Here is a 12,500-nt window from a genome sequence, read left to right as displayed (position 1 = left end):
TCATGTTTTCATGTTCATTTTGATGTTACATTAAGCACTTATTACTAATCCTCCATGCAGTAGAATGCTATGAATTATTCTTGTTTACTGTATACCATGGTCTAGGTTGAAAAGGGTGTAGTTTAAAAAGTGTTATACCATGGTCTAGGTTGAAAAGGGTGTCGTTTAAAAAGTGATATACTACACCTTTAAAAAGACGTTCCGTTCGAATTGCCTGATGACAGTTCTAAATCACTGTGTTGGCTCAAACGCTAGTTGGTAACCAAGGTAGCATTATCAACAATCAACTTATCAACATACCAAAGCGTTGCGATAAACAGCTGAAAAAACTAACGATTTTAGCTCTAAAACTCATTTAGTATTAATAATTGATTTCATATTTATTTATTTCGTAAGTGACCATGGTATAAACGGGATAATGCCCTTCGATGCATCCATTGTCAGAAATAAATGGACTTTGCGAAAAGCAACCGTCCTCCGCTTCGAATGTATTCATTCTCCACATATACCTTACAGCAAACTATCAACACATTGATAATAAGCTCTAATTTAACAATGCCCAAATAGAACACACCCACACAAGCATTGTACTGGACTCGACTGGTACTTGGAAGAAATTCTCTGTATTCTATGGATAGCACATGTGGACATTCCCTGCATTGCACTGTCAGAGAAACTGTCAACTGATGGAAACCGCCCAATGGTTGAGCAGTGAAGACTTTTGCTGCCACCTACAGGTGGTAATGTGAACTGTTTACAGTTTCAGTTTATGACTTCTGCAAGGTGTTAACTGTGCTTAATCAAATCTATAAAAAAAACATTCTTAGGGTCAGTGATGTACTGAGAATGTTCTAAGTCTAAAGAATGCTGTATAGCAAGCAAGAAAGGCGACACCATTATCACACCCTTAGGCACACTGTCACAATGTCGTTACAAGACTGAAAGAGGAAGTAGTGAACTTTGGTGACCTCTCTGTAAGAACATATCGAGCTGAACCGCCGATTATGTTTCCTCTGTTTAAAGGCCACTGTACTACACACAATGGCCTGCAGCAGTTATCGGTTACTTATTCAAAAAGACCAAGGCTAAAGTCCTGGATCCTATTGTTTTTTAATCAGTTTGATAAGTACCTGGAAACACCCAACTTTCCCAGGAAGTCTCTCTTCCGCATTCTTAGCAGTCTTCGCAGTCATTTTTAGACATTCTTTGATGTAGCATGACCTCACCTTTACTAATTGTTGTTACATATTAATGCATATTGGAAATGACTACACAAGACAAGTCTACCTCAGCAATAAAAGTATGCTGAATAACGGTTTATAACAGCAATTTCAGATCATATCAAAGAGGAGTTGGCAGTTTCTTCTACAGTCCCTGACAAAAGTCTTGTCACCCCTTTAGAAATGTTGGTTTTTAAGCAAAATACACACACTTTTGGAGTTTTGAGAAAACAAACAAACCAGGACTATTTCAATAGCTCAACACAACTGAAGCAACAATTGGTTTCCCCAAATTTAACACAAAATATCCCCAAAATGCTGCGGGAAGTGAATACTGTCAAACTGGCACTTGTCACCCTTCACAAAAAGTGTCTTTTGCACTGATCATTGTTAAAATCCAGTGCTAAGGTTATGGGTAGTCAGACGTCAGCTGTGAAAGCATTCCTGATATCAGTCCATTTCTAATGGACAATAGACTCAAGTTTACTCACTTTACATTTCTCTTGGTTTCTATGGACAGGATTATGTTTTCTTCAAGGATGTCCAAATATTTGAATGACTGTACCTACCCCTTTATATGGAGCTGATTATTAGTGCCAGAGGAAGCAAAATAGGCCTAGAGCATCACTTGGCCATGGCCATGCTTCACTCTAACATGGAGCACCTTTCAGGGTATTCTTCACTCTTCCTCATCCAAACATACTACTTACTGTTCCATAAGCATGAACAAAACAGAATACTGAACCAAAACCATATAAATGAGTGACAATAGGTTTGGCAGTTAATTCTGTGGAGCAAGAGAACTTTTTGGGCCTCCTGGCCAGTGGTTATGTCTGGAGGATGAAGAATGAAGGGGTGACAAGACCTTTGTCAGGGACTGTATTGTTCTTCATGGCATACATCTTTACTGAAAATACTGATGTTCTCCTTTTTAGTTTGTTTTAAAATCAAAACCTAAATTGTTTCATAATTTCGTTATCTAGGTATGAGGGAAATACTATGAATTCTATGCATATTGTTTGCCTGATTAAAAATCTTTTAAAAATGTTTTGCCTTTTTGTGTAGCCTTGTTAGCAAAACCCACTTAAAGCTGCAGTTGGCAAGATTTGTTTGATCATATTCACTGAAACCGACACTATGCTCCGACAGAACAACATAAATCAGCCGGTTTTAGAAAAAAAACCGCACTTCTACCTCCACCTAGAGCCTGTTATATGTTTTGCAAAAATCCACAGCTCCCGGTTCTTCTGGTCCAATCAGAGCAGGGCTGTGTGAGATCTAACGAGCACGGACTCGATGAGAGGGTGCTCGGTGGTAGTGGGGGAGGGGCATGAGAGTTGTAAACATTCAACATTTTGGCTAAGTCCCCTCAATCTGTCAGACTTGCCAACTGCAGCTTTAACAGAGGATATATTTATTCCATATTTTGGGTGTATTCACATGCAAGTTGCTCTTCCTTGCTGAGGCTTTTCCATGAGGCCTTCTCCTTTTCCTTGAGTTTCTTCTGCTCAGCAGACAGTTGGTCATGTTTCACAAATGGCCTGTCAGGTAGTGGGGTGTCCAGGCGATTGTTATACTGTGGCACGCTGCAGTCTATCACATCCACAACTAGGAAACAAGAAACATGGTCAGTCAGCACTGGGAACGGTTATTAAATGGGGAGTGCATGGGGCTTTAGGTAAATTGGGAGGATAGCTCTAGGCTGACCCAAAAAAAACCACTGAAGTATTTTCAGCCCACCTGTGCTAGCCTCAGCCGAATGGACGCACACTGATGGAGTCTGTGGACCATACTGATGGACCATACTGTTTGTGATCTAGAGGGCTATTATTGCACTGCACAGTACAGCAATGTCCTACATCGTAAAATATCCAGTCTGTTTTAGGATGTGGAAAGCCTTACAGTTTGCAATCAATTAGCAGAGAAACAGGCCAGCCAGTCTCATCCTTCACAAACACACACACACACACACACAGATAGAGAAAGAGGGAGAGAGAGAGAGAGAAAACACACACTAAAAGGACAACATTTGTATTCAGAGGCCACTTTCTCCCTCCAGTGCCAAGTCATGTGTGCCTTGATGGTCCACTAAGCCACTAAGCATTATTTCGTCCATACAGTATATTTTATGGAGTTCATATTGTTTGACTTGGAGAAGACTAGGGAAAGCCACTAGTTGTGTTGCTTAAAGCGTAACTCTCGTCAAAATGCAACCTAGGGTCTTGTGAATGTACCCGAGTCAAACTTTCGCTTAAAAGCATAATTAGGAGGGAAGCGCCACTTTTAAGATGGACCATATTGTCGTTTTTGGGTCAAATGGCCTTTTGAATGGGAGTGCCAGGGGCAATATATGAACTGCGTAAAATATAATATATGGACAAAATAATGCTTAGTGCTTAGTGGACCATCAAGCCTGTATACAGACGTCCCAGTAGCCACCCTTACCTTTGGAGTGGGACCCCTGCAGGGCACTGGTGCTGCACACACTTCTCCAGAGGCTGGACTGCAACCCTCGGATCAGGGCACGAGACGGCAGCATCTGCAACAGTATAAGTAAGTAAGTATATACTCTTTTGATCCCGTGAGGGAAATTTGGTCTCTGCATTTATCCCAATCCGTGAATTAGTGAAACACACACAGCACACAGTGAGGTGAAGCACACACTAACCCGGAGCAGTGAGCTGCCTGCTACAGCGGCGCTCAGGGTTACCCAGTGAGGGGTTAGGTGCCTTGCTCAAGGACACTTCAGCCACGGATGTGGGCATGGGAGAGCAGTGCTCAACCACTTCCCCCGCCCACATTTTTCCTACTGGGTCGGAGATCGAACCCTTCGGTTACAAGCCCGAAGCCCTAACCAGTTAGGACACGGCTGCCCCTACAGTTAGCAAGTAGATTATCCCTCAGGGCCCATATAGTCCAAATATGCTGGTCTCTAGACTTTACTCTTGCACTGTTGGAGTTACTTATTTGCACCATCACCATGACACTCACTCTCATAGAGCACCTTACCATGCATACAGAATCACAGGCTCAGTCCCTGCCGTCACTGCAAACGCCTCATGCTTAATCATCCTTAAGCACACTATGTGGATATTTGATTTAGTTTTATTTTGTATATTTAGTATTTTGGTATTTTTTTATCAACTACTGTCTTCATTGTTCAGTGGTGTTTTTTATAGTTATATATATTATTTATATATTATATATATTACTTTTTCTACTGTAAGTGCATGTTGTGTGTGATGTCTGTATGCTACTGAGACCTTGAATTTCCCCGGGGATCAATAAAGTATCTATCTATCTATCTATCTATCTATCTATCTAAATTATCCATACATAACGGATGCAAGGGTGGAAACCAGTATCAGCAGTTTTTCTCACTTATGAAGAAAGTGAAAAACAATGTTTCAAGACTGCTCTTTTATTGCTAAACAAAACAACCCATTTCCAAGCTTCTAAAAGCATGGATACATTAAGCGTTGCTGACTGTTTAAGAGAGATAGCATATAACAGCAACAGACTTGACAAATACTGTTTTTTTAAGAGGGGTCACTGACTGTAATCAACCTGATATTGCCTTTTTCCCCATTGTATGCACAAATTACTTCCCAACTCAGAACAATGCCATTACTTCTATATAGTTCACTGCTATGAAAAAATATGTGAGGATTCAAATTCTAGGGGTAGGTCAGTAACTTGGGGCTCTAAATAAAGTGTGACATTCGCTTTTCCCATTGTATGTCCTTCACAAAGTCCTTGGTCACCACCTATGGCCTGTTTTAAAGTCAAAGACACATGAGAAGTCTATTCAAGTCTGATACTAATTACATAATAAAGCCCCAACCTAAGAAGTCGCTCCCCAAAATACTTTTTTTCCCTTCCAAAATGTATGTTGTAAGCTTGCCTGTGACTGCGCAGCATCTCCAATGGCAACCGCCCATGGGATGCGAAGGACAGCAGCTGACATGTCAAATAAAGCTGTGGATTAGCCAGCCAAAACGCCTCTCATCACAATACGAATGAAGAATGTTAAATTGACTCTTGGCACTTTTCGCAGGTGTCCGGCCCGGTTAAAAGTTCAAACACGCAATGAAGTTTCGCCTCTGTGCGGTCAGTCACGTATCATCCATGCAGTTTCTATGCTTGCTAAAATTATGGCTCCGGGGGGGCGTACGTAGCAGACTTGTTGCTGATCTGATGTAGAGCTCAACAACATGACACAAGTTAATTAAAACGAAACCGACAGACATGACCTTATCCTTAATCCAAAATACTACAGTTAAACCATTTGAAACGTTCTTTAGTCATCTTGAAAATAAATTAAGTGCTCTACAAATACAAGTAAAACAATTCTGAATCGTCAGAAACTTAATAAAACATTTCCCCCCTTAGTCATCTACACCTATTAGTCTACAAAACAATTACTAGCATCTTAGTGTTTAACAAAATATGCTCTTTAACGGAAAATGTACTTTAATCTGTGTTTAGATACACGCAGCATCTTGGCGAGGTTATTTCAGGACAACATGATGTCCCAAGCCTGTATTGTTCTCTGAAGTACTGTATGCTATTCTTGGGTGACAGGGTTAAGAAAATGTCTTCGAACGCAGCCATGCAAGGATTAATTTGAGGGTGTTTAGCCTACCTTCGTGGGATAAATGTAAAACTGTCGGCTGTCGTTCTCAACAAGTTGCCTACGTGCCTTCGGATGGGTAAGGCATGGACCATTTATGTATGCGCGTGAATATGTTAAGTCAGGTGCCTTCGATATCAGCTACATGGACCAATCAGAGGATAGTAGGAACCCGTCGCGTTCGCGCTCTTGCATGCGCCTAGCAGGTGCCAAATTCGTTGTGCGGGACGAAGATGTACGTGCAAGTTTTCACATAATAAGGGTTGGGATCTTAATGCTAATATTAATATTGGACATTGTGGAATTACACCGTTAAACTAGTCTACCTAGATGAATTTATCACAGCGTAATCTGTGGAAATGGAGATGACGCCCTTTCAGCATTTCTACAAAAGGAAGTGACACTTCCTATCATGATCCAACCCTATTTGCAGGGTTTTGATTACACTGCGAGTGTTTATATACACACATACATATATTTCGGCTTTAGGTAGTTTTCAATTGCCCACTATGTTTATTTCCGTATTAACACAGATTTGAGTGCAAGAACATAGATCTAACCTATGTGTAACTTTACATTGTAATTGTAAAATGTACTGAGGCATTGTATCCTGAGATAGCCTATATAATTTGATTCATGTTGAAATTAAATAGTCATAAAGCTATCTTAATGATTGCTTTTAGTTCTAACATAAATCAGGTTACAACTCCCTGGGTCATAGTCATACCAATCGAGTCTACCCCAGTCTTGTCCTTCATTTGACCGTGGAAACGTCTCAGCTGTATGAGCTTTACTTGCCATCAACACTAGATGGCAGTCATTCTTTGAGCGCAATACACTCAATGATTATTTGATAGGCAAAATAGTTTATCCAATGACATATATGATGTGAAGTATAATTGTTCTCACACAAGATCGTTTGATGTAATTCTACTGAAAATCCATATTGCATTCATTCATTGCTGAGGTCTCTGATTCATCTGGCGAGAGTCAGGTTAACTCTCAATGTCAGATCTTAACATCTGGGTAGAATCAGGGAAAACGGAATATGTGACATTACTGTGAAACAAAAGCTAACTGTGTGTGTAATTGCCATCCTAACTTTTAGTGAAAATGTAATAAATTATAAACCAAATATGAAATGAATGAATGAGTTTAGAGTTAATTAATATTTTAACAAAATGTAATTATGTTCAAAGGGGGCATTTTGGGTAAAACACCAAGGTGGGATAATGCCCCTCCCCACCCCCACCCCTCTGTCAAAGCAATGCCCCTCATGCATGAATAGCGAAATCAAAAGTTAATAACTAAAGTAAACAAAATAATTTGTGGAGCCATAAAAGCTACTATATTTGATCAATATGTTGTCAATTGCCAACTTTTTATGTAAGATAGCTAGCTGACTAACCTGAGATCATTTTTAAGTTCAAATATTCTGATTTAACCATCCAGTTGTTTTAGTGACTGCTGAATTAGAACACTCACCTTGAAATCCATTTTTCTTTTCCTTTCTTGAACTACATTGCACGCATACATTTTATAGTGGGTACATCACCATTGTCAGCATAATGCATAGAAACAACACAATTTTACTTCAACTAGTGAGAAATAGGGGGAAAATGGGATGTTTTACCCCACTTTACCTACTTCACTTAACACCATTTACTTACACTTAGGCTACCTCTCAGAACAGATATTTGCAAACTTAAAATTCACATGACTAAAAAGCCTGTTATGCCTGACCTGTCAATGATAAAGGTGTGGTGTGGTTTAAAGGTATGATCTACAAACCCAATTTTATAGACTTTTTGTTAGTCAGCGAATTGCTCCTCAAAATCTCTTACTGTACACTCTCTGTAGCGGTCTATTCTGTGTGTCGTTTGTAGTTAATGTCTGTACAAATGGTTGAAATTGTAAAAGGATAATTAGCCCTGTTTTTGTTCAACATTTAATCATGTTGAAAAAATGAATTAATAATTGGCAAAGAGTAATATGCACAAAGGACTTAAGAAAGAGAGGCATTCAGTATAATTTATTTGTCTTTTTTTTTCTTCAAAAAACAAAAATGTACAGAACATAACGGTTGTTTACAAACGGTTGCCATGCCAGTTGTGTTCCACTCTGGAAATACTCTCTTCAGGGTGCATACACATCACACACCCACCGTAAAAATGACAAAGACAAACAAACGAAAATCAAAAATATTACAAACAACATGATTTTACAAGTAAAACACAGAAAAATAGACCTTTTGTCTGGCACTTATAGATTTTCTTTCTTTTTTTTTAAACTCAGTAGGAGCTCTTATATGTACAGTACGATTGATAAGGTAAGGAGCAGTACAGACAATTTGCATGCCTCTGGCAGCAAGAGGAAACAAAATCAAACAAAAACAAAACAATAAAAATTCGGGTCTGTAGGCAGCAGCAGTAATTTTCAACTGCACTGAACAACAGATTGTTGTTCCACTACAGTAATGCATAGGGGCAACAGGCATAATATTATTTTCCTACTGTATCTAAAATATTACTTGTTCAAAAAAAGAAAGAATTTCTGTTAAATATAAATAAATAAAGCTCTACTCTTTACAGCATCAGTAATTCAAAACAAGAACGCATACCAAAACTGATATCCTTATAGAAAACTGAAGAGAAAAAATCAAATAAAGCAACAAAATATAATAACAACCCATCCATTACTGGATATTGTTTTGGTTCTTGTTTATGTGTGTGTGTGTGTGTGTGTGTGTGTGTGTGTGTGTGTGTGTGTGTGTGTGAATATGTTCACATTCATGTCATTCCGAGTCCATTTTATACAAACATTCTCATTTGTGCACCCTCGCTCACGGCACCATGATGACTACGGGCAGCAAAAGGCACAAATGACACGTCCAGACTTAGATTAGGCTCCACACTCTGATTTCATGCCATTGCAGGGTAGGGAGGGGGTAGGGGGAAGGGGTGGCTGGGTGGCAACCCCCGAGGTGGACTGAGGGTATAACATCATTATAGGTTAAAGGGTGTCAGATAGGAAAAGAAACAAGCACAGTGTTTCCTCAACTTGTGCAAAATAAAGCGCCAGTCTGAAGATTCTGCTGCCATGGAGCCGATGTGGAAGGAAGCAGCGAGCAGCGGACTAGTGTGGAGCTCTACGGCCACTACCCACATCCACTGTAAAGAAAGAAACTATCCATGACAGATAAAGGTATATTTCAAACTCATTCTTGGCCTTTTCTGCAAGTGCCCATAACAGACAGAAACAGCAGAATGTTCCGTGTCTCACACACACGAGACACAGAGTTATGGTGGCATACAATCTCTGTAAGACAGAAAGCATGGGGAAGAGAGGGATAAATAAACAAGGGAGAGAGAACAAGGGACATAGCAAACAGAGAGGTAAAACAGATCCCATAGCCCCCCCGGTCACTGAAAAGCAATCTTTGGTGGTCCACCTGATGACCCCCTGCCCACTCCACCAGTCCGACCAGCTGCTGCCCCATCTGGCACTCAGCTCTATGCCCCCGACACTCCCCACACTGCCCCCCCTCCCTTGCCCGCGCCCCACGGTGCCACCCCGGTGGTAGGGGAGGGCTGTGCCCACTCCAGCAAAGGCAGCTGGTGCAACTCAACAGGTGGCAGCGTCCAAATCCTCACTCTGCCACAATCTCTTTGCGCTTCTCCAGCCCTGCAACGTACACACACACACACACACACACACACACACACACACACAGATTGAAGACAGTTCAGTAATTAGCACAAATACACAGACACAGACATACATAACATTAAATTCCCTTGCAATATGTCCCACCTGTCCCACAGACCGATCCCAAAAACAACAATAAAGGAGACATACCAAACTAAATGGAGCAAAGCCTTAGTTCAGACAGGCCATGGAGTCATGCCCAGCAACTTGGCTAACTGCCCAGCTGATCACTTGCTCTTATATTGGTGGAGATCATTCAGGGTGCGTTAATTAAGCTGCCGTAGCCTGCCTACTCTTGATGCTTGCTCTGCAAGCCTTTTTGCAACAGACCTCCACCCCATCGCTCCTCATACATGTGACTTATCAAGGTCTAGTTGTTGTCATTGATGCCTAGTCTGTTCTGTAGCCCAATGGGAGAGCTGCTCCCTCTGCCCACATCCATTTCACAAGTTTTTTTTTTTAATTAGTCATTGTATAAAGAACATGCAACAACAAAATCATCTTAGACATTTAGATATGTTTTTATTTGATGTGTTGATTGCTTCTTTACATTAGCCTATTAATCTATTGTAGTGGAATAGGCCTACTCCAGCTTACCTACTTAAAGGACTTCCCAATATAATGCCAGGTAGCTTTGTCGACGAACGGCAAACAAATAAAATAGCCTACCTCATGTGATGGACATTATAGAACAGCCTACACTGTGCTTCTAATGATGAATAAATCCCTCTTGGTCTTATACACAGTTACAGTAGGCTACAGTATATAATAACTACAGTGTCTTTAAGTTGCATAGGCTATAACCCGTTGCCATTCACTGTATGGCTGTCAAATGAATAAATGTAGCATGGCCATCATCATGTGAAACGAACACAACGAATCAGGGAAGGGAACATGGGCTTGTACATCATCTCTTTTCAGATGGTTCTGCAACACACTACTGACACACCGTCCACATTTGTCCGATACGGCTGCGGAGCAAAATGAGTTTGGGGTCTCCAGCGGATCCAAATTGCTCCACTTCGGAGACGCTGATACAATGGTCTAGTGTGGAAGGGAGGGCGAATCGTAACAAAAGTGTAGTAGACGTAGCCTTAGGCTTTCCATGTTTGCACATGGAAAGGCAGAGAGCTCCCACAACCAAGCCATACCACCAAATAAGACATTATGCAAATAGTAATAAACTATCTTGACAAAGTGGTCCTGACCTAAAAAAAACTATCACTTCTCTGCACTGTCCTCCTTACACATTCCCCCTGAGAGAACAACCAAAACCCAGGGCAGCTAGCCGAGTAACTCTTTCTCACTCAGTCAACACCGTCCTCAAGCATCAAAGTGCACTCATACACTCTCCATTCTCAACTTGTATCCATGTGGTCTGACAAACACACACGAAGTGCCCAACCCAGTCACACACACACACACACACTCTCACTCTGAGCACAAGCCTCTCTCTCTGATTCTCATCACAATCTCGCTCGCTCGGCCTCGCAGTGACGCAGCGTTCTCTGCTCCAGCAGATGGCCATTATGCAGCCTTCTTGACATGGGGAGCAAGCGGCGTGTCCGGCTCAGTCGCGGAGTTTGGGGAGACAGGAGCAGGGCAAGGTTGCTGGAGCACGGCCAGCTCTCTCTCTCTCGAATTAGAGTGGTGGCTCTGGCTGGACAATATATTTCAACGCTCTGGACAGGATGGGGCAGAGCTCAATACAAGATGCAAAAAAAGCCAGACGCTGGCACTGCGCACCGGCCAGACACAAGCCCAAAAGCTGAGTGGAGTGGACGGCCGTAGATGGATCGGAAAAGGAGACAAAGACAAGACAAGGAGTCGGAGAGAATGCTGGAGAGCAAAATGGAGGAAGAGGAGAAGAGAAATCAGGCAGACAGAGGGAGGAGAGGAGGAAAGAGATGAGGGAGGGAGAGAGAGAGGGAGGGAGGGAGAGAGAGAGGGAGGGAGGGAGAGAGGGAGGGAGGGAGAGAGAGAGGGAGTGGATATGAAGTGGCTGGAGAATGTCAGCACAAACAGGTGGGAGTGCCTGCTAACACCCATTAATCATCCTTACTGCTTGTACACACCCAGACCTTAACCACGCACACACACACGCATGCACATTGCACACACACACACACACACACACAGACACACATCACACCAGAGAGAAAACAAATGTAATTAACCTGGGAAGGGACAACAGAGACACACAAGACTAGACAAAACGAGAAGAAGCACAGATATGGATGGATGAGTGAATGAAATAACACACCAAAATGAAAATATTTATGTATTTAACATAAATTTAACATTTAACATGGCTATGCTTTTGCACACACACACACACACACACACACACACACACACACACACACACACACACACACACACACGCACACGCACACACACACACACACAATTATTCCTGATGGCAACACTTCAACCCCATCTGTCTGAGAGACCAGGCCATGGGTTAGTGCTTTTAGTCAGTCAGTCAGCCCACACCTCCAGACACACCCCACCAAACACCAGCAGGCAAGGCGAGTTGTGAGACCCGGAGAGGGAGGCCTCTGGCGGGCCGCGGCCTACCTGAGCTGCCCTTGGAGGGTGGGAGGGGTGTGCTGGCGGTCCAGGGTGGGAAGGAGAAGAGGATGGGGAGGGGGGTTAAGAGAGCTGGGCGTTTATACCTGCAGGGGTCAAAACCAGGGCCTGCAGAATGTCCGACAGGGACACAATGCCCGCGATACTGCCGTTCTCGTCCACCACCACCAGCCTGTGCACCTGGAGGATGGAAATAGACTCACAGATGAGAAACCGATGCAGGCAGAAAGCGAATATAAAATACAGCCACAGGTGCAAAGTCTAAATGAATGAAAGATTAATTTAAAAATCCATTAAAAAAAATGTATGAGCCTATTAGAGTCCAGACTGTGCTTAAAATATGCTCT

The 12,500-nt window shown here is 42.1% G+C and overlaps 2 protein-coding genes across 8 annotated transcripts in view; both read right to left on the bottom strand.

The window, feature by feature from the left end:
• cox4i1l (cytochrome c oxidase subunit 4I1, like) overlaps positions 1–5,947 on the bottom strand; it is an 11,273-nt gene extending 5,326 nt beyond the window's left edge. The window contains exons 1-3 of the mRNA XM_076290798.1: positions 5,866–5,947; positions 3,666–3,759; positions 2,661–2,828 (exon numbers count right to left, since the gene is read on the bottom strand). Of these exons, the coding sequence (XP_076146913.1) occupies positions 2,661–2,828; positions 3,666–3,759 (262 nt within the window). The 5' untranslated portion in view covers positions 5,866–5,947. The remainder of the gene's footprint in view (positions 1–2,660; positions 2,829–3,665; positions 3,760–5,865) is intronic.
• A 1,923-nt stretch (positions 5,948–7,870) lies between these two features.
• Positions 7,871–12,500, bottom strand: part of prkag2a (protein kinase, AMP-activated, gamma 2 non-catalytic subunit a) — a 74,080-nt gene continuing 69,450 nt past the window's right edge. For 6 of the 7 annotated variants that reach the window (XM_076290791.1, XM_076290792.1, XM_076290793.1 and 3 more), the window contains 2 exons: positions 12,240–12,333; positions 7,871–9,537 (listed from right to left, as the gene is read on the bottom strand). In XM_076290791.1, the coding sequence (XP_076146906.1) occupies positions 9,503–9,537; positions 12,240–12,333 (129 nt within the window). In that variant the 3' untranslated portion in view covers positions 7,871–9,502. Of the gene's footprint in view, positions 9,538–12,141; positions 12,334–12,500 lie in introns of all 7 variants that reach the window. The other variant, XR_012988080.1, reaches the window with a different exon arrangement.

This window comes from Alosa pseudoharengus, unplaced genomic scaffold, assembly GCF_046254945.1.
Source record: "Alosa pseudoharengus isolate Yale_2024_CS ecotype anadromous, Long Island Sound unplaced genomic scaffold, YU_APseudo_1.1 YU_APseudo_1.1_scf_18, whole genome shotgun sequence".
In the NCBI taxonomy this organism is placed as follows: domain Eukaryota; kingdom Metazoa; phylum Chordata; class Actinopteri; order Clupeiformes; family Clupeidae; genus Alosa; species Alosa pseudoharengus.
Note: the sequence above shows the minus strand (reverse complement) of the source record. Positions and strands in the feature narration are given on the sequence as shown.